The sequence below is a fragment of the Porites lutea genome, chromosome 14, assembly GCF_958299795.1.
Source record: "Porites lutea chromosome 14, jaPorLute2.1, whole genome shotgun sequence".
In the NCBI taxonomy this organism is placed as follows: Eukaryota; Metazoa; Cnidaria; class Anthozoa; order Scleractinia; family Poritidae; genus Porites; species Porites lutea.
The window spans coordinates 835,001-857,500 of NC_133214.1; the positions used below are offsets into that span (position 1 = coordinate 835,001).

General features: G+C 42.7%; 3 protein-coding genes and 2 pseudogenes across 3 annotated transcripts in view; 4 read left to right on the forward strand and 1 right to left on the reverse strand.

Annotated features, from left to right (window-relative positions):
* Positions 1-2,649: 2,649 nt before the first annotated feature.
* LOC140924223 (uncharacterized) lies at positions 2,650-6,416 on the reverse strand (annotated as a pseudogene).
* Positions 6,417-8,272: 1,856 nt separating this feature from the next.
* LOC140924980 (uncharacterized) lies at positions 8,273-11,731 on the forward strand. Its single transcript, XM_073374947.1, has one exon. The coding sequence runs from the start codon at positions 8,273-8,275 to the stop codon at positions 11,729-11,731; it is 3,459 nt and encodes a 1,152-aa protein (XP_073231048.1).
* Positions 11,732-11,956: 225 nt separating this feature from the next.
* LOC140924508 (uncharacterized) lies at positions 11,957-14,164 on the forward strand (annotated as a pseudogene).
* Positions 14,165-16,048: 1,884 nt separating this feature from the next.
* LOC140924596 (protein NLRC5-like) lies at positions 16,049-19,758 on the forward strand. Its single transcript, XM_073374617.1, has one exon. It carries the CDS (start codon positions 16,085-16,087, stop codon positions 18,230-18,232), a length of 2,148 nt encoding a protein of 715 aa, XP_073230718.1. The 5' UTR covers positions 16,049-16,084; the 3' UTR covers positions 18,233-19,758.
* Positions 19,759-22,294: 2,536 nt separating this feature from the next.
* LOC140924983 (uncharacterized) overlaps positions 22,295-22,500 on the forward strand; it is a 12,783-nt gene continuing 12,577 nt past the window's right edge. The window contains exon 1 of the mRNA XM_073374948.1: positions 22,295-22,500. This exon is cut by the window's right edge and continues 56 nt beyond it. The gene's annotated coding sequence lies outside the window, so the exon portion shown is untranslated.

Sequence of the window (22,500 nt, forward strand, 5' to 3'; positions counted from 1 at the left end):
CAAGGTCAAAAACCTTCTAGTTTGTGTCCTTATCCTTGATTTCATAGTTAAAAAGGTTTCCACAAGAGAAAGAATTAGATGGTGTTAAGTTCATTAAGTGTGTGTAAGGGCAAATCTTAGGAGCACAAACATAATAATAATAATAATAATAATAATAATAATAATAATAAGCTTTATTTATCCATCTTTAAAAAATATATACAGTGGATTTACGTAATTAAAGTGAAAAAACATATTCTATGAAAATACTATTAAGTGAATTTCTAATTAATTATTTTTCCCCACTGATCAGAATCCAAGATATTCAAATCTTCTGAGGATGCAACTAGCAGATCAAAGGGCAGTGATGGTAACACTCACAAGATTACCGCTGGTCTGCCATCTAGTTCAAAGAATGCCTCAAGCAATACAAAGAACCAAAGAACCACATCAAAAAGAGAGATAAAAAGCAAACGAAAGAGAGAAAGAAAGGGAACGACTCCAAAAAAGTGCATCAGGGACCCTCCAGAGCTTAATAAAACTCTCGCATCCTTGCCTAACATTTTGACAAAAACTAGAAAACATGCTGATCTTCCTGTTGATGTAAACAATACTGCAATCAATGCAAAGAAGCCCATTAGAGGCCCTCCAGAGCTTAATAAAATTCTCCCATCCTTGCCTAACATTCAGACAAAAACTAGAAAACATGCTGATCTTCCTGTTGATGTAAACAATACTGCAATCAATGCAAAGAAGCCCATTAGAGGCCCTCCAGAGCTTAATAAAATTCTCCCATCCTTGCCTAACGTTCAGACAAAAACTAGAAAACATGCTGATCTTCCTGTTGATGTTTTGTTACTGACAGTGGAGAATTGTGAGTTTTTAGCTTGTTACGGGGAGCTAAAAGAACCCTATCGATGTTATTTTGAGGATCTTGGTTATGTGTACTTTTCTGATGTAAGTGAAAGGCGAGAGGAAGTTAAAGTTGCATTGTTAATTTGTGACAAAAGTGGTCATGGTGCTTCTCTCGTCTTTGTAAAAACTGCTGCCAACAAGCTAAGACCTAAAGCAGTTATATCTGTTGGTGCATGTAGTGGTCTTCACCCTGAGAAATGCAAGTTAGGAGATGTTGTTGTTTCTGCCAAATTAGCAACATATGCATCACAAGTGGGGATCAATAGTCAAGAGCAGTCAACTGGCATGAGGAGTTATGTGAGCAAACGCTTCCTGGGTGTCATTAAGAATTGTGCTGATGGCTGGAAAGCACCTTTGAAGAACCTGGCTGATGCTCAACAAGTTGAAGTATATACTGCTGCTGAGTTTCTGAGTGGACCAGAAAAAGTCATTTCTAGACAGCGACGTGATCAACTTGCTAAAACCAATCCTCAGGCAATAGCAATGGAAAATGAAGGAGAAGGTAAGTTGACTGATTTTTGCAGCCAGTCTTTATAAGAAGGTGCACACAGCCAGGTCAAGCTTTGCTTGAGGTGGAAAGAGACACAGTAGCATGCGTCATACTTTGTTTCCTTTAAAGCATCAAAAGGTCGGGAGTTTGATACTTAAAATCATGTCTGTCAGTTTCATTGGGAAATCCTCTCGTTTTAGCAAGGGAAATAATTGTCATATTGCCTAAAACATTATGTGGCTAAATCAAAGTTAGGCTAAGTTTAACTCTAGACATTGCTGGCCACTTAAGTTGGTCTTTCAAATGAGAAGGCTCTTCAGGGACCCTGGGGAATTCACAGCTTCTCTGCTGAGGTCATACCATTACATTCACGTAGCTTATTAACGTTGCTTGTACTCGTCAATTGTTCTGCTCCTTACCCCTGCCTTCCCTTTGGTAAGTACAGTGGAACCCCGTTAATGCTGTCACTAATGGGTCAAAGCAATTTGGCCACATCAACAGGGTGGCAGTATTACAAGGGCAGGGTCAAACTTCATGACTTGAGGACTGTAATGACAAGCACATCATACATTGCTGTCGCACTTCTTGTACAACTCTGTTCTCTTAAATAAATAACAGGAATGTAGATATCACGTACCATAGTTGTAAAAACAACTTGAAACTCCGTCAGGACATAAAAGTTTTTAAAAAACTGGCTATTAGACCACCACAAAGTACATTGTAAGTGACTATAGTTTAAAAAAAGTAGAAAAACAAGCTCAGCTTAATCACTAGGTCAATGAAATGGACATGTCACAGGCATTTCAATTTTCAAAATTTCTGACAAGTGGCCGTTTTAGTGGTGTGAAATATTTTATTGCTATTGTTTGGGATTTTAAAATGTGTCGAAAATTGCCTCCGTGTGGTAACTTCCAACACTCAGTAATCACAGTGAAAATCCCATTTATTTCACAATACTCAAAGATATACACTTGTCCCTATGTTGTTATGAGAAAAGCTAATCTCGAAGTAAAAAACGTGTTCTAATATCGATTGCATAACAAGATCAAATTCCAAAGATCAAATGTCCATTATAAGACTCTACATTGTGAACAAAGTGACAGAAAGCTAATTAAATGTCAATCACGGCTTAACAGTTTCCGAAACACACTCCCCCCATATGGCTCGTTTACGAGGCGTATGTAATATTTGAGGAAACCGAGTTTTAACGAAAAGTAAAGAACTAAACGACGTTGATCGAGTAACGCAACAAATGAAATGTTCGGTTCAAAGTTCAGTCTATATGAGTGTCTCAAATTCAATGTTCACTGGTCATCATTAGCAATGTCTTGGATACGTAACTCTGCTGCAGCTGCTGCATCCCGTCTGGGCCTGAATGACGGCGCGGTAGGGTTGAGAGGCGTTGCGTCATTTGATCTGTCGCACGACAATTCCAGGGGGTACAAACGTTGTATGGCTCTCTCCAGGACGGTCTTCCGAGTTCGCACCCTCTCTGCACGAACTACGCCATCACGCCCCACAATTAGCTTCTCTATGATCCCAAGTGGCCAGTAGTTTCGGTTTCGGTTTCGTTCTTCTGACTTCAATATCACCACATCCCCTACTGACAGAGGATTCTTTGAATTTCCATACTTCAGGCGGTGTCGTTCTCGTGGTGCTCGTAGATATTCAGAGGACCAACGGCGCCAAATCGCATCTTCACTCCTTTGAAGGAATTTCGCTCGTTTCCTGAGGTCCTTTTCTTTCAGATGATACGACTGCAGTTCTGGCAAAATGTTGGACTTGATGAACAACAGGGCGTTCGGCGTCAGCGTGGGTAGCTGTACGTCATCTTCTGCGTAACTGAGGGGGCGGTTGTTCAGTACTATCTCAACGTCCAGGAGCACCTCACTGAGCGCGTCCCAGGATAGTTGACCTTGTCCCAGTGTCTTGTAGAAGGCACCCTTCATTACCCCGATGAGTCGTTCGAACTGTCCGCCCCACCAAGGGGCGCGGCTCAAATTAAACTGCCAGGTTATTTCATGAGTACTGAGAAAGGTGTTAAGCCTTTCATCTTTGCGTACTTTTTTCAACCAGTTAGCTACGGCGATGAACGTTCTCCCGTTGTCTGAGTAAATCTTTGTCGGCCTCCCTCTTCTCGCTATTAGGCATTTTATGCTTTTGATAAATTCTCCCGTTTCCAGGCTTGGTAGCAATTCCAAGAATACTGCACGGGTCAAGCTGCAAGAATATATCACGATGTACGCCTTCTGTTCCTTCTTTGATTTCCGCTGCAGATACTCTACAGGTCGGGTGAAGTCTACTCCAATAATGCTGAAGGGATTGTCTCCTTCGGTTCTGTCCCTTGGCAGGGGTCCGGCTGGTGGGCGAGGAGCAGCCACAGCTTGAAACCTTTTACAGCCCCAACAGTTCCTAAGAACTCGTTTGGTGAGTTTGCGAAGGCGAGGTACCCATTGGACTTCACGAACCTTCGCCATTGTAAGTCCCACTCCCCCGTGCAAAGTGGTTACATCGGCGCGCTGAACTACTTTGATGGAGTAAAGGGCAGAATACAGCAAGAAAATGGGGTATTCTTCTTGAATGCGTCCCCGGCATTCCAACACCCCATCGGCGTTTCTCTGTAGGTTTAGCTGTGACTTGTCTTCTTAAAAGTGGTCGTCGCTGATCCCTTCTTGTTGCGCTCGTTTAATCCAGAAGAGTCTGCATGCGGTGATTTCCTGTGTCGAAAGGGGGCCTTGGATCTTCTCCGAAGGGTGCTGGCAGTTGCGAATGAAACGTGAGACCCATGCTAACTCTGAGAGCTTTGTGCAGGTCAAACTTCTCTAGGACACGATCAAGGCCATCACCGATTTTGATTACCGCCGTAAAGATCTCTCGTTGAACTTTCCTTTCTGCATCACTTTGTTGGCTCGCTTGCGTCACGATATCTTCTGGCCAGCTTGTTAGGTCTGCTAACCACTCTGAGCCTCTCCACCACAGCTGTACATCTGTCACACTCCCACCGCGGCTACCGAGGTCTGTAGGATTCTCAGTAGAAGGTACGTGACGCCATTGAGTGTTTGGATGACTTTGAATCTTTCGCACGCAATATGTGACGAACTGACGATATTCACCCTGGTCACGCAACCAGTGTAATGCAGCTGTGCTATCCAACCAGCACTGGATGTCGGTTGCGAGTGGAAAACCTTCCAATGCTTTGTGAACGTTTGTCACCAAATTGACAGCCATGTGTCCCGATATCAGTTCGAGACGAGGAATGGTCAGCCCTTGTTTGGCAAGACGAGACTTGGCAGCAACCAGACCTTGTGTAACGCCAGATTCTTGCGTAACAACAGCATAAATCGCAGCACTCACGCCATGTCCACTGGCATCCCCGAAGACGTGTAACGTTATTTCTTTGATCGGTTCTTGATAGGTTGCCAAACTGCGCGGCAGAGTGACACTGTTTGGCAATTTGTGTTCCCAGTTTTTCCATCGATTTGCGTAAACGTCTGCCAACGAAGCATCCCAAGCGAGTTTTTGGTTGCAAATTTCTCTGTAGATCAATTTTCCCTCCAGCATCACGGGCGACACCAATCCAAGTGGGTCGTAGACTTTGGCCAAATTTGCAAGAACTCCGCGCTTCGTCAACTCAGCTGTTTCAGCAGCAAACACTACGCTTAACGTGTCCTGGACTTTGTGCCATGGGAGTCCAAGGAGTTTACTCTTCCCTCGATTCAATTTGTTTTCAAGTTGTTGCTTGGCAAAGGTGGGTTCGTCATCGCCGGAAGTCGTCTCTAGGTCTGGTACATTTGAGTGCCATTTGTGGAGTTCAAACCTTGCGTCAGCAAAAACTTCAGCCGTTTCACGTTTCAACTTCTTTGCGTCTTCACGGTGGGGCCACCTGAGATAAAACCATCTACGTACAGGCTCTTTAATGCTTCACTGACGCTTTCTGGGAGGCGTGGTCTCCACAGTTCAAGGTGTTGCTGGATGACTCCGTTTAGCAGGAACGGGGACGGGGCCAAACCGAACACCACTCGGGTGAAACGCAGAATTTCCACTTCGCTCGAATGCACGTCTTTAATCCAATGAAACCGTAATGAGTCTCGCTCAGCTTGGCGGATCTTTATCTGAAGAAACGCGTTCCGTATGTCCCCTGTGACAGCCACACTGTGGAATCGGTTACGAGTTAACACGCTCCATAGCTGGTTTTGTAACGGTGGGCCAGCGTGAAGACAATCATTGAGAGATGGTGCATTATTATGGGCGTGAGCGGAGGCGTCGTACACCACTCGAAGTTTTGTCGTCTCAGCGTTTTCTCGAACTACTGCTCGGTGAGGCAAGTAGAATTCTTTTCCCATCGCTTCAGAAGGTGCTCTTTCGACCACACCCTCTTCTAGTTACTCTTGGATAACAGCATCATACTGGGCTAGCATGTCTGTTCGTCGAAGTTTGCGTAACAAGGAATTCAATCGGAGAAGGCTGCCGTTTTTATTGTTAGGAAGTGGAGGATGGTCACCTTTCCAAGGTAGTGCGGTTTCATATCGGCCATCTGAAGAGCGCGTCAACTGCTCCTTAAACTCACTGTATACGTTTTCTTGATCGCCTTTAGGACTGTCTGAAAGATTAAGTACGTCCAAAGCACACAGACGCTCGTAGTCGGCAGTAGAGTTCACAGCAAGGTACACTGGAGATAAATCGGTCTCAGCAGCTGGTGACACCAGCGTCCACCCAAAGCGTGTAAACTCAGCTACAGGATCTCCACGGCGACCAACTCGTAATCGCTCCCCCGTACGTATTCTCGCAAAGTCGTTTGCTCCCAGGATGAGATGGACATGCAGCACTCATTTGTCGTCATCATCGTCGATGTACACCCCTCTCAGATGGGGATACTTGGCCAGGACTTCCTTATACTTGGGGTTTTCCTGAATGAGAGCAATTCCCGTTTGTCAACTTTGGTCACATTCACGTCTAATGAAAACTCATCTGTCACGGACTGCATCGACACTTTGTACTCTTGCATGACTCTCGTAGCCACGCCCACAAGCATTGCAATTTGACGAACTCCGGAAGCTTTGGGTTCAGCTTTTGTTAGATTCACAAAAGTAGATGATGCGTATGAATGGCTTGCACCGCTGTCGAGAAGGGCCCGAAATTTGTATCCTGCTACCTTGACGATTACTACAGGGTGAATGACGGCTGAATTTCCCACTTGCGAAGCGGTCATCCCCGGCTTACGTGCTTGTTGACGATCACAGATTTATGTGTGATGTTTTTTGGCACAATGACGGCGAGAAATTTTGCTGTTACACTCGATTGCTCGGTGTTTTGGTCCGGTGCAGTTGAAACAGAGCTTCTTTGTCGCCAAAATGTTTTTCCTTTCATTAAAAGATGTCACGCGATGACACTCAAGACCTCTGTGCGTGGGGTCCTCAGAGTACACGCACGCACGTGTTTGTTGCGTTGCATAACTTCTCCGAGCTATTTGATCACGTCTCGATTGTGGCGTTTCATCTCGATGATCTTCACTTGATTCCACTGGATTTCGACGTATCCAGGAGCCCAATGCGTCACAAAGTTTGATAAAATCCCAGTTTTGCCAATCGTCGTCGTTGCGGACCAAATCTCCCCGAATCCCAGCTACCTAACTTGTCTATCGTCAACGCCACATTTCCTCTGACATCTCCCAGCTTTCCCATTGTTTCCAGTGACTGTACATTGTACCGCAGTTGTTCGTAAAACTGATGAATTTTTTGTGGATTTGTTCCTTTAATCCGGGGCAGATCAAGAATATTTTGCACATACGCTTTCACAATTTCACTTTCCTTGCCATAACGATCCATTAAGATACTTTTTGCTCGATTGTACCCTTCCGAGGTAAATGGGAGCCCATCGATTGTTTTTCGCACCTTGAGATCCACAAATTCTTTGAGATAAGAAAACTTCGTTATTGCGACCATCCCAGTTTTGTCAATAGCCTCAGTGAATTGGCCCCAAAAACGATTCCAATCGAGGTATGTTCCATCGAACTTTGTAATAGTGAGCTTGGAAAGTTTAGCAGCGTTACTAGTACCTTGTGTTTGTTTGGCGTCTTTATTCCCTGTGACAATGGAATCTTGTTGATCTTTCTCTTCAAGCTCTTTGTGGTACCTAAATTTTCTCTCTATCAGCTCTCTCTCGAATTCGAGTTGCTCTTGTCTGTTTTTTTCTGTCTCCCTTTGTTCACCCTCGGTGAGGAATGCAACCAGTTTATCGACATCCTCATCGACCATTGCGATTTTGTTCTCTATCTCTTCACTCCATGAGGTAATTGCGATCGCGTCTTCGCCGTCTATAATTTTCATTTCTTCTAGTTTTCGCCTCGGTGTCGGGAAAGAAATAGGTGACGCTTAACTTGATTATTTTGTGATTAAATATTAATTAGAAATTGACATTTGTAGCGCAAAGAAGTTAGATTTCGTGACATTAGATTTCACAATAATGTAGACAAAGTCCGAGTATATTTACGATATAAAATGATGTAACTGCATGTATTTTCTTAGGCTAAATAAGGTGAAAGAACGTGCGATTTTGTAATAGACACTTAATTTAGATACATTACAATGGAAACTTTTACTGTACATGTGATTAATGTAAAAATACTGCCTTACGCAAGGATAGTAGAAAAACCACTGTATACTTAGAATGTTTCAGTTGATAGTTGACTGTTGATCGTTGATCGTTTAGTTACGTTGATCGTAGTCTTACGAACGTTGAGTATGTGAGAGTTGTACTTCGCAGTAGATTGTTGGATTGCATTAAATCGTGTTGTTACATCGAAAGATACAGTCCTCTTGATTTGTTTGAACCAGCGGAGCGGGGTTAAAAGAATACCGCAACATCTGGTCCTTCGAGCCGGATTAAAGAATGTCCAAGAAGAAAGTTAGAGCAGGCCATCGAGGATTTCTAACGGGAGTCCTTCCTGACGTTGACAATTGCTTATACAGCTATGAAGCTGAGAAGAAAGTCGAACTTGTTAAGTGGCACACAGTCCTTAAAGAACAGCTTGACAAGATCTTGCCTCTTGACGAGGAAATTTATGTAGAACTCATAGCCGATGAAAAATCCACCGAGGAAGACATCACGGCCGAGATAGACAGAGCTGCACGATTGAAGGCTGACGTACTTCAAAGACTTGCAGCTATCGACGAAAAGCTAGCTGTGCTGCAGCCTGGATTGAGCGAGAGTCAACACATGAGTGGGCCTTCTTCTAGTCCTTACCAGAACGTCGTCGAGAACGGAGCGACCTCGAGCCCAGCGAACTCCAAGACCGTCCGGGTGAAACTTCCAAAACTGGAGGTACGAAAGTTCAGCGGAAAGCTAGAAGAGTGGCAGGAGTTCTGGGATTCCTTTGAAAGTGCGATACATGCAAACGACAGCCTTTCAAACGTGGATAGATTCTCGTATCTCAGAGGCTTACTGCTAGAACCAGCAAGATCGGCGATTACGGGATTTGCCTTAACGTCTGCTAATTACGAGGCAGCGGTTGAATCGTTGAAAAAACGTTTTGGAAAAAAGACCGCAATCCAAAGAACTTTGGTAAATGAACTGTTGAACACAAGACCTGTGTTCAATGAAAGCGACACGGCGAGATTGCGCGGCCTTTATGACTTCGTGGAGACAAAATACAGAGCCCTTCAAGCGTTGAACGTCGACGAGCGTACTTACTCCGAGATAGTCGTCCCCATGCTGCTGGAAAGGATTCCAGATTCCGTACGCTTAATAATCACCCGAGGAAAGCAGTACCTGGAGTGGACACTCAAAGACTTGCTGGATTCTCTGTTGACGGAGGTTGAATTGCGGGAAGATCATAATTTAACTGCGCAACGAGGTGGATCGAATGACCGCAGAAAGGGACCCCAGACAGCGAGTGCATTATTCACTAACAAAGGAGGGGACAAGAGATGTGCATTCTGCCTTGGAAGCCACCCCCCAGAAGATTGCAAAAAGGTGCAAGACATCAAGGAACGTAAGAGACTTTTACTTAAATTCGGTAGATGCTTTAATTGTATTGAAAAGGGCCATCGCAGCCGAGACTGTAGCGTAACAATAGAATGTAAATTATGTAAGGGACAACATAATTCTTGTTTGTGCGTGGCCAAACCGCAACAGGCCTCGGGGGGGAATCAAGATAGACCAACGGGAGGTAATAGCGATCGGCCCGGAAATAACGTCAGCGCTCAACTTGTGGGTACTGAATGTAGGATAGCGCTCCAGACAGCCCAAGCATTGATTAAGGGGGGTACGCAAGGGAGAGTTAGAGTTTTGTTTGACTCTGGAAGTCATCGATCTTTTGTGACCGCTAAAGCGGCGCTCAAATACGAGTTACCCGTAGAAAGAAAGGAATGGATCACGATTAGTACTTTTGGCCAGAAAGGCAAAGAATCAGGGTTGCGAGAAGTCGTACGTTTTGACATAAAGCCTCTTCGTGGCGGTCGTGTGCAGGCGCTCGAAGCTTATGTTGTGCCGGAAATCTCACACATAAGCAACGAGCATGTGGAGGTTGTCAAAAACGATTTCCCGCACTTGCGTGACCTTTGGTTTTCTGACGTCTGTCAATCTAAAGAAGAGCTCGAAATCGACCTGCTAATAGGAGCGGACTACTTGTGGGAATTTCAACGGGGTCGAACGGTACGGGGGGAGTCGGAGGAGCCCGTCGCGATAGAAACTGAACTGGGATGGGTGTTATCGGGTCCCCTAAAAAGGCGATTTGAGTTTAGCGAAGCGAGTGTTCAGGAAGTGTCAGTAAACTTCATATCGCAAGACAGTGCAGGTCTAGACAAAGCTAGTTTAGACCGTGAAGTTAGCAGATTGTGGGATCTAGAAAGTTTAGGCATAAAAAGTAGCGACGAAGTGCACGAATCGTTCGAGAACGAAATAGAATTTTTGGAGGGGAGGTACTCAGTCAAGTTGCCGTGGAAACTAGGGCATGACCCCCTTCCGAGTAATTTTGCAAACAGCGTGTCGCGCATGAAAGGTCAGTTGAAGAGACTAAAGAGAGAACCAGAAGTTTTGAACGAATACGATTCGATTATAAAGGAACAGCTAAGCGCAGGGGTGATCGAGAAATTGTCCGAATTGGAAGAGCCGGGTGGAAACGTCCATTATTTACCCCACCATGCAGTTATTCGTAGGGATGCAGAGACCACGAAGCTAAGGATTGTCTACGACGCTTCGTCGAAAGAAACCAAGAATGGGACCTCCCTAAATTACTGTTTACATACGGGGCCATCACTGAATCCCTTATTATTCGATATTCTTGTAAGGTTTAGGGAGAACAAAATTGCGCTAGTGGGGGACATTGAAAAGGCATTTTTGAATGTAGCTGTGGATCCAGAAGATCGCGATAGTTTGAGGTTTTTGTGGGTCGAAGACGTGCGTGACAGTAATTTGAGTGTTGTAGTGTACAGGTTTTGTCGCGTCGTTTTTGGGTTAAATGCCTCACCCTTTTTGTTGAATGGGACGATAAGACACCATCTGGCTACCTATGCAGAAGTAGACCCTGAATTTGTCAAAAGAATGATAGAGGGATTCTATGTAGATGATTTAGTGACTGGGGAACGAACGGTTGATGAAACCTTCACCCTTTACAAGAACGCAAAGGAGCGAATGTCCAAGGGGAGATTTACCCTGAGAAAGTGGAAGACCAATGACCCGGGACTAAGGGAAATGATCAGTACGTGCGAGAGCAACAAAACAACCCGGGAAGTGGGTAGACTCGAGGACGAAGAGACTTATGCGAAGTCGAAACTAGAACCCCAGGGTGGAACGAAGGGAGAAAAAGTGTTGGGTTTAGCTTGGGATTGTGAAAACGATACCCTTCATTTCAACTTTCAGCATATAGCCGACAAGGCTAAGGGATTGGAAGCAACTAAAAGAAATGTATTAAGTCTACTGGCAAGTTTATTTGATCCCTTGGGGATGGTTAGCCCTGTCACCGTCGGTATGAAGGTGCTTTTTCAAGAAATTTGTAACAGCAAATTCGATTGGGATGAGGTTTTGACGGGAGAAATTAAACGAAAATGGGACAAGTGGGTCCAAGATTTGGCAGAAACTAAAGAGATTTGTATAAACAGATGCCTTTATGAGACCGGGGGAGGGGATGTAACAGAGTGTTATTTACATGGGTTCGGGGATGCCAGCAAGAAAGCCTATTGTGCCATGGTTTACTTCGTGTACCGCACGAAGGATGGTAAAGCTCATGTAAGATTAGTAGCTAGCAAAACTAGAGTCGCCCCTCTAAAAGAACTTTCGATTCCGCGCTTAGAATTAATGTCGGCGGGAATACTTGCGCAGCTCATGCACACAGTGAAGAACGCGTTATAGTCACAAGTCAAGTTGGATGGCGTGAGGTTCTGGCTGGACAGCAAGACAGCTCTCAGCTGGATACAAAACAAGGGCGAATGGATGCAGTTCGTGCGCCATAGAGTGAATGAGATTTTGAAATTGACTGACAAAGAAGATTGGGCGTACTGCTCGACAGAAGAAAACCCAGCTGACCTTGGTTCCAGGGGAGTGTTAGCCTCGTAGCTAAAAGAAAACCAGCTTTGGTGGCGCGGTTTATCATGGCTAACAGAACGACCGGAGGATTGGCCGGTGTTGACAGAAAGCTTAAGAACCCCAGAGAGCCTGATCGAAGAAAAGAAAAGCGCGGCTGTAATGATGACAAAGGCGGAAATTGTGAGTGGTATTACCGGTGTGATTGACGTGAATGACTACAGCACGCTGCAGAGACTAGTCAGAGTGACAGCCTGGATAAAGAGATTCATTGACAACTCAAGAGCAAAGGCAAAGCAAAACGAGAAGCGAACCGGAAGATTAGAAGCGGACGAACTGAAATGCGCCGAGATTGAGTGGCTGAAGTCAGTCCAAAGCGAATTAAAACAACAGAATAATTTTAAGCAGCTAGTTAGCGAGCTTGGTATTAAGGAAGACAGAGCTATTTTGAGATGCGAAGGTAGACTAGTTAATTCAGATTTAGAAAGTGAAGCCAGGAGACCAGTCATTTTGCCCAGACAGCATAGATTCACAAGGTTGGTCATAGAAGAGTGCCATCAGAGAGTTCATCATAGTGGAGTTAGAGCTACATTAGCTGAGTTAAGGTCAAGATACTGGGTCCCAAGGGGTAGGCAAGTGGTAAAGCGAATTTTGAGTGAGTGTGTTACTTGTAGAAAGTTTTCTGGGAAACCCTTTAGTACCCCACCGACTGCTGCGCTTCCTGATTTTAGAGTCAAGGAAGCTCCACCATTTTCGAGGGTAGGGGTAGATTTTGGGCAAGGCTTACATTGCGTTATTTTCATGTTGCGTGACAAGAGCAGTGCATTTAGAGTTGGTAGAAGATTTGTCTACAGAAACGTTTAGGCGTTGTTTGCGAAGGTTCATCGCTAAAAGAGGAATGCCTGTGTTGATCGTTTCAGACAATGCGAAAACATTTCAGGCAACAGAGAAGGCGCTTAAGAAATTATTTGACCATCCAGAAGTAAAGGCAGATTTAGAACGAGACCGAATTGAGTGGAAATTTAATTTAGAAAGGGCACCCTGGTGGGGAGGATTTTTCGAAAGAATGGTTGCCAGTGTGAAGGGATGCCTGAGGAAAACTCTAGGAAACGCGAGATTGACATTCGATGAATTGGCAACTCTGCTAGCTGCAATAGAATGTACACTCAACTCAAGACCATTGACGTACGAATACAATGAAGTGGGAGAAGAGGTTTTAACACCATCACACCTGATTTATGGGAGACGCATCAAAACGCTTCCAGACGAGGTTGCTGAACCAGACGATGCCATTAATATCGATAATTGCTCTGCAAGATTAAAGTATCTCAGCACTAGGTTGAGTCATTTTTGGAATAGGTGGCGAAAAGAGTATCTTGCAAACCTGCGCGAATTCCATAAGTGTAAGTCAGGAAAAAGAGAGAGAGAGGTGGAAGTAGGAGATGTAGTTGTAGTGTACGAGGAAGAAAGGAAAAGGGGTGAATGGAAGATGGGAGTTGTAGAGAGATTAGTGACAGGCAGAGATAACGTAGTTAGAGGGGCTACTGTCAGAGTCGTTACGAAGGGAAAACCGATTCGACTTTCCAGACCAGTTCAGAAACTTTATCCGTTGGAGTTTCGGAGCGAAGGGGAGGGAATACGAGCACTTACCGAACGCAACCGGAATACGGAAATTCCGACAAGAAGAGTCCCTCCTAGAAATGCGGCCTTAGACTCTACATGGAAATCGAGACTAATGCTTGACTCGTAGGCGAGTCAAGGGGGGGAGTGTGTCGGGAAAGAAATAGGTGACGCTTAACTTGATTATTTTGTGATTAAATATTAATTAGAAATTGACATTTGTAGCGCAAAGAAGTTAGATTTCGTGACATTAGATTTCACAATAATGTAGACAAAGTCCGAGTATATTTACGATATAAAATGATGTAACTGCATGTATTTTCTTAGGCTAAATAAGGTGAAAGAACGTGCGATTTTGTAATAGACACTTAATTTAGATACATTACAATGGGAACTTTTACTGTACATGTGATTAATGTAAAAATACTGCCTTACGCAAGGATAGTAGAAAAACCACTGTATACTTAGAATGTTTCAGTTGATAGTTGATAGTTGATCGTTGATCGTAGTCTTACGAACGTTGAGTATGTGAGAGTTGTACTTCGCAGTAGATTGTTGGATTGCATTAAATCGTGTTGTTACATCGAAAGATACAGTCCTCTTGATTTGTTTGAACCAGCGGAGCGGGGTTAAAAGAATTCCGCAACACTCATCTGTCGAGTTTCCAATAGCTTTTAACGACTGTATGTGTCGTTTGATGCGGTTGCTGTTTTTACTTGTAAGGACTGTTTCCGTCTTGTCCCGTGTCACCTGTAGCTGAGTGAGTTTCGTTTGTAACTCCCGTTTTGCGGCTTCCATGATGCGTTTTCCTAAGCCTGAAGATTTGGATCCTTCTCTCTTGTTCGAGATTTAGTCGCTCACTTGTCCCGTCGGAGGTGCCAGGTGTCGAAAATTGCCTCCGTGTGATAACTTCCAACACTCAGTAATCACAATGAAAATCCCGTTTATTTCACAACACCCAAAGATATACACTTGTCCCTATGTTGTTCTGAAAAAAGCTAGTCTCGAAGTAAAAAACGTGTTCTAATATCGATTGCATAACAAGATCAAATTCCAAAGATCAAATGTCCATTATAAGACTCTACATTGTGAACAAAGTGACAGAAAGCTAATTAAATGTCAATCACGGCTTAACAGTTTCCGAAATATGGCCATTGGCCAAATCAACGGGTGACTGTGTTAACAAGGTTTTTTCACTAGAAAATGTATGGCCATTTTGCCAGGCCAAAAATAACAAGGTGACTGTATTACTAAGGTGGCCATAAGGCGGGGTTCACTTAATACAAGCTCCACTGGTTAGCTGTGAGATTGCTGAATTGCCTGAATTATTGCCACTTGAAGGGTTGTCATGGTTTTGAGCAGCTGCACTCGACTGCAGTTTCCTGGCTCCTCAAGCCCTGCAAGCACCTCCACCCACACTCATCTTTGTACATAAATTTAAATTACACCATAATGAAACTTATACAAAAATGGCTGCCAACATCTCCCACTGTCTGGTCAACTTTCTTATTTTGCTGATGAAGACACTTAAATGAAACAGGACTTTTCCCAAAACTCATGTACTGTTTGTTTTGTTGCCCTACAGGAGTATGTACAGCAGCATTTGATTGTCAAATTGAGTGGTTAATTGTGAAAGGAATAGCTTACTATGCAGATGGTTGTCAGTTAGCTTCAGAGAGTTGGTCTTCCTGTGCCAGTGTGATGGCAGCATCTCTTGTTGCACACATGTTGAGTGAACCCGATGTTTTCCGTTCATGGCCTCCTTGTCAAGGTAATTATGCTATCATAGAGTGCTGCCACATCTTGGCATCTGATTTATTGAATCCATTGTTGGGTTCGTTCCATAGTGCAGTGGCAGATAAGCTACATGGTACATGCTCTGGGGTGCATGCCATCCCAAATTCAGCTGTCCAACACTCACCACTTGTTCAGATTGTTTAAGGTGAGATTCAATGAATGCGATATGTTTCTGTAAACTAACAAGAAGAAGCATTAGAAATTATCTTATTATTTAGGGACCAGTACAATTTGAGTTACTTTGCAATAATTAGACACTATCATGATAGTCCGCATTACACCGTAAATCCTCTATTAAGCCCCCCTCCCTCTTATAATCCCCCCTCCCCTCCCCTAATTATTCTTTACTAATAATTAATCAATCACGACTGTGAAACTTCGTGTGGAGTAATCCAGGATACCAACTGGACGTTTGGATTTGATTCTGATCCTCCGTACATGACCTTAAACCTTCTTGTACTTGAGCTTTTTCACTTAGTTTTGTATTTCTCTATGGAGAGCTGATACCATCGTCTTTGCTAAATTAATTGAGCCCCCCCCCCCCCCCCCCCCCATCTCAAAGAAGGAGGATTTACGGTAATGATATTTTGACATTTGAAATGCATATTTTAGACAGTAGTGAAAATATTGTTATTATTATCGTTTTATTCGTCATCAGTGAATCAATAATATATCAATTTTGTTATCAAACTAATGAGTGTTTTTTCTTCAGGACCGCAACAAACCCACTATGATGAAACCTTAGTCGCTCCTTACATCGAACGTATGAAGAAACGTGTCCTTGATGTCACTGAAAAACCTTACAGAGACCTCAAATCACCTTTTCATAATCCAGGCGAAGGACCTAGAAGAGATCTAAAACTTGACGAAATCTTCACCAATTTGATTGTTTATGAAGGGAGAGCTAAGTATGACTTTTCAGGAGACAGAGTGAAACAGCTAAACGAGTACCTCAAAGCCAATGAAAGTTTACGACCAACACGGCCAGGAGATATTTTTGATGCTAAAGGGCAGAAGCAGAAGATTCTTGTTGTCGGTCGTCCTGGAATTGGAAAAACCATGTTTAGCACAAAGATTCTTCGCAACTGGGCGTCCGATAACCTTTTCAACGAAAGGCAAAAATGGCACGTGGATTTGAAAGTTTCCTTTCTCATTAAGCTGAGAATGTTTAACTCTAGAAACCAAGAACTAAATCTTCGCGAGTTTCTGGATCACTCAGAGTATTCAACCGCTCTTTCCGAAGAGCTCTGGAACTACATCCGTGACAACCCAAAGCGAGTACTGGTGATTTTTGATGGATTTGACGAATATTCTGGTAGGACTAAAATAAATAAAGATGACTCTGGGTACATAAACAGTCAAGAGGAAAGGATGCCTGTTTATTTCCTTATGAAGAAAATAGTCGAGGGAAAAATTCTTACCGGTGCGAAAATCCTAACGACTACAAGACCCAATGCCGTGTCATGTATGAAAAGTCTTCACTTCGACAAAACAGTTGAAATTCTGGGATTCTCAACTGAGCAAGTAAATAATTATGTACAGAAGTTTACAAAGGAGGCGGACAAAGCGGAAACCATAAAGCAACACATCACCAGTAACTTAAACCTTGTAGCCTTCTGCTACGTTCCTGTTAATTGCTTTATCATTTGTAGTTGCTTGTTAGAGCTGCTTGGTAACACGGGCTTTACCAGCCTCCCGACGAGAATGACAGAAATATATTCAATTGCCGTAAGGATGTTTTACTTTAGCTACGATGATGATCAATATCGCCACAATAAAACTGAAGGTCAACAGTATTTTCTTAAGCCGTTTAAGGAACTGCCTTCCTCTGTGCGAAATGTGTTCACACGACTGGGAAAAATTGCTTTTGACGGAATTAAAAGCGGAAGACTAATTTTTGAATCACATGAGGTTAAACGCCTCAAGAGTAATGGCTTGTTTCACCGTTTACCTGATTTTAGAGACCGTCCTTTAGCAGAGGGAAGAGCGCAATATTGCTTTTTACACCTGACCTTACAGGAGTTCTTGGCGGCGAAGTATTTGGTAGACACGAACAGTTCCGAAAAACTGCGGGATTTTGTTGCCGCTCACATCCAGGATGGCGCGTGGAAGGTTGTGATGCAGTTTGTGGCTGGACTGCTGGCTGAAAAAGAAGGAAAATCATCAGATATTTTCAGCAACCTTCTTCCCTCAGAAACTTCTACTAGAAAAGTTGAAATCAAGATGAATGAAGATTCAGAGGAACGATATGAAACACTGACCCGTTGGCCAGCTGACAAGGAAGACAGGTTATTAGTGGTGACGCTATTCAATTGCATGTATGAGAACAATGCCTCTGATCGAGAAGTTCAAAAGAAACTGGCGAAAATTGGTTGTAATGCGCTTCATTTTAGTCAGTGTAACCTGTCACCTCTCGACTGTTTAGCATTAGTGCATGCACTTAAATCTGTTGAAGGAATTTTGTATTTTGATTTAAGCTGGTACAACCTTCAGTCGCTAGGATGTATTGAGATTGCGAAGTTGTTACCTGGCAACCAACACAATCAGGGTTTTTGCGAACTAAAAAGATTAAACCTCTGGAATAACAACATAACTGATGAAGGAGTAAAACATTTAGCTACAGCACTCACACACGCTAACTGCAAACTAAACAGCTTAAACCTCATGGCTAACAACATAACTGATGAAGGAGTTAAACAGTTAGCTACAGCACTCACACACACTAACTGCACACTAAACAGCTTAAACCTCGCGGGTAACAACATAACTGATGAAGGAGTTAAACATTTGGCTACAGCACTCACACACACTAACTGCACACTTAACAGCTTAAACCTCGCGGGTAACAACATAACTGATAAAGGTAAAAATCTCCTAAACTCAATGAACATAAACTGTTATGTATCAATTTAAGAAGGCATTTCTGCAATATAAATGTTTCTCTGTTGAAGGAATTTTGGATTTTGATTTAAGCTTCAACAACCTTCAGTCGCTAGGATGTATTGAGATTGCGAAGTTGTTACCTGGCAACCAACACAATCAGGGTTTTTGCGGACTAAAAACGTTTTAATGTTTGAGTATTTTAGCGGGATACAGTAGTTAAATGTTTAACACCTTCATTAGTGTCTTCATTAGTACTATGGAGGTTTCAGCTTAGTGTATGTGAGTGCTGCAGTGAAGTGTTTAACTCCTCCATCAGTCATCTGGCATCTCTCGATGATTTTGCATCCCGCTATACTACCCAAACCTCTTTAGTAATAAAATAACCCAGGAAGCTAAAAGTATCTTAAAACTAATGACAATATTCTGTTAAGTACGATTATCTAATCTATTTAAACATGTGTTGGTTTTTCCCTGAATAGCGCTGATTTTAGTCTGGATTCAGTGGCGTTTTTGGAGCCTTAAAAAGAAGTAGTTTTTTTTTCTTTTTCTGCAAAGCTTCACAGCGATCAGGTAACTTCAAAGCAATCTCGCAGCCCTTCGATTTTCTGTTGTATTACTTTCATAATACTTTCAGTTTTAGGTGAAGCGAAATTGTTTTTGGACACTACTATGTCTTTATAGTGTACTTGAACAGGTTGTGATTTCAAAAGTTAAAAGGTTCATATGGAAAACGCGTAACTAAAACTCTTCAGCAATGCGATTGTGGAGACTGGCTTAAATTGATGGACACTGTATTTATTCATTCGAGATAGTTGTACATACAGTATAGCTACATGTGATTTATTATAGCTTTACATTGTACAATTAAGGATTGATTAACATTCTGCGAAATATAACTAACAAGTACGGAAAATTGTTTTTTTGGACACGGTGACTTTATATAGTATTGCTTAAACATAGCAACGTCATATTAACAATGTGTATTTAAACAAACTAAAACAGTTCATATGTAAATGAAGCTTTACTATTAACTCTGTAAAGTATTCCATAATGGCGACACTGTCACAAATTGGCAGACATATATGTATTAGGGAAAATAATTGAACTATCCACTACCATAAGGGTTAACCAAGTTTTGAGCAACTTACAATAGCAAAACTGATAAAAATTAAGGTACCCTGTGAGCAGTGGTTACACCACTGCTCGTAAGGTACGCATAGACTGCTACATATGATATATACATTAAGAAATTTTTCTGTTGAAGTGTTATTAGCTTAATGTGATTGATGCTTTCACTGATTAACAGTAAGCGTCATTTTAGAATTTTTTGTACATTCAGTGGCTGATACATTTTCAGGTTTCCTGTTTATTATTGTACGTAGCCTTGGTTTTTAAAAATGATGTTATTAAAGTTCCGTTAGACCAGTAACATGTCGGCCTGGCCTCGTTCCTTAGTAAATCAAACTATCCATCCTTCAGCAAAACGCTTATGGGACAGAAGAGGCAAAGGGGGATCTAGACCGACAGGGGGTGGGAGGGGTTGGAGGCCCATGCACCCCCCTCCTTTTTTTACCGTACGGGTACTTCTCTTTCGGCTAAGATATAAACTATGTGTTTAAAACGGATGGATCCAGGGGCCTGTTGCTTCCTGCCCAAAAAGGAAGTATCTCGGGGCCTTGGTTAAAAAAAATACACTTTATTTGAGTGTGAATATATTTTAGCACGAAAGTACTAATTGGGGATACTATTTTTACGTCTCCTACTGGAGACGGGACCGCCATTTTACGTGGTCATCCGAGCCACGCGAAGGGCTACCCGTTTGCAGGACAAAGGCAGTACCTTCATTTCTTAGTCATTTTAAGACCCTGAGTATTGGTCCGGTCCCGGGAATCGAACGCGCGACCTCCCGCTCTGCAATCAAGCGCTCTACCGACTGAGATAATCCTGCCGCGGTAACAATAATAAGAGAGGACCACACAACCCATCCTCTCCTTACCCCTTCCTTTGATCCCCAATTGTTTGTAACAAATGTTGAGGTGAAAAACTCCTTTTTCTTACTTAGTTACAAGATCTCCTACCCTGAGTTGTTTGAAAACAACTACCTTACCTGCTGTCAGAATCGCTCAGAAAGCTGATCTCGCCAACTATAAACTGACCATCACCCCTTTTGTATTTGGCGCCAGCTAACATAGGAAGTAACAATGAAGTTAGTAAGGTGTATCCCAGTCGAAATCCAAGATCCTTCTATCATGCACATACACAGGCTGATTAACCCCCCCCCCCCCCCCCCCCGCTGTAATTCATCATCATCATCAATCTTTTTTTATACACGAAATCGTATCATTTTACATGGTCTTCCTAGGAATCGTGTTTAAAACTAGACTAAAATACTCTAAGGAACTATTGACTATAATGTTAAAAATACAAAAACTTACGAGGTTTACGAGGCATCAGCTGTTGTGGTGTCCCTCTCAGCCCCGTATTTATTTTTTATTATCATTTTGTTTTGCTCTCCCATCATATTTTAATTAAGGCACCTGGAATAACAAAATAAACCAAAAATGATGAGTATGGAAATTTCTCACATAAACCAAAACCAAAACAAACTTTATTCAGCCCTTTAAGCCCCAATATTCACATACAAATTCTCCAATCCGGTCTCTATACATTTCTATAAAGAATAAGTTGAGAGAATTTGATAAAAGATCAAAGCATTTTCCTCAGGTGATTATTTTATTAATTCTCACAACATTCTCTTGATTGTGTATTGATATTGTTAAGGAGAAAATTTAGGTTTGTCGCTTTTGGTACTTAAAGGGTTAAAGAGGGTGACACCTGATAGTTCCAAGAACTCGTAAACCTGTGGACCTCTTAGATGTCCCCAACTAATTGGAAACACCTTGCACATCGAATTGGACTTTGAACATGTAGGTTATTGAGGAGAAGGGAAAACCGAAGCAAGGGTGGATCCAGCGTGGTTTTGTTAAAGGGGGAGGCGGGGGGGGGGGGGGGGTTGGGGGTGATACTAGTCCACTTCCAAACGAAACTTTCAGTTGAAATTGTTTATTCTTGTCCAAACGAGACGTAACGTTAAAATTGTCCTACAGCTGCCCCAAAACTTTGCCAGTGCCCGGGCTCGTGCAATTTGGTTAGTTTTTGAAAAATTTACGAGTGCTGATTTATCCCAAATTGCACGAGAAAAATCATGTGATTACCTATACTAACATCACAGTACTGGGGATAATCCGTAAAAAAGAGGGAGGGGGTGAGGAAGACTCAAGAACGAGAAGTCTAAAGACTACTGCAAAGCTGATTTAAAACAACGTGTATTGTTTTTTATAACACAATATTTCGGCTTGGCCATGCCAGCCTTCTTCAGGTAATTTAATCCTTTATTAGTGAGGAAGACTGTTTCTTCTTTGTTGCAACAGCAGGAGCCGTGAAAATTAACCAATCGTGGCAACCACAAATGATGTTTTTGTAATCGTTATTCATCATTAGAGAACTCAGTATGAAAATCACATTACTGTCATCACCTCACGACTTGGGATATCTAACTTTACTGGTCCGGAAGTAAAAGGGATGTATGCAGTGTTTTCACTGCAGGCCAGACTCGTCTCCCTGGGCTTTTCCCTAAGAACTGTAGGCATATCTAAAGCAGCTATATGACCAGGTATATTTTTGGTATAGTCATCAAAGGATATTAAGGGTTTGGCCGTTTGGACTTAGTTCTTCTACAAAGACTTTGATGAGTAAGTCCCCCCACCCCTCCCCGGGTATCTAAAGCCTTGCAAGAACAGGCTTGGTTTGGGGAATCAAAACAGGTAAAGTGCTTTTGAGAATCTGTCAGACCCAAAGTGACATCACAGACCACTACCAATTTATAGGCACAATACACAAATGGATTCATTTCCTATACTTCAGTTAATTATTTCTTTTATTTATGACGTTCATAGAGATGACATGAAACGAAAAGTAATGTTTTAACTAACCTAGAATTCCGGATCAAATTCCAAATGACGTGTAAGTCATGGGACACTTTTGAACCAATAAATGCGAAGATTCGACCAGACCCATCGACAGGCGAAGCACTACCAGACACAAACGTTTAATCGGCGTCGGTGTGCATGTGGAATTTACAGTGCTTTCGTTGTCGTCTGGGTCCCTTTCAGTGGTTAACTTTCGACTTTTTGTATGTTGGGACAAACCTGAAAATATCGGCTGAGTTGATTTATTCTGCGAGCCTCCCATCATACAACTTTATCAAGCTCCATCCCGTGGCCTCTTCAGCCTCTTGC

Excerpts from the sequence above, each read along its gene's own strand:
- LOC140924980 (XM_073374947.1), top strand. The coding sequence starts at position 8,273 with ATGTCCAAGAAGAAAGTTAGAGCAGGCCATCGAGGATTTCTAACGGGA.
- LOC140924596 (XM_073374617.1), top strand. The coding sequence starts at position 16,085 with ATGAAGAAACGTGTCCTTGATGTCACTGAAAAACCTTACAGAGACCTC.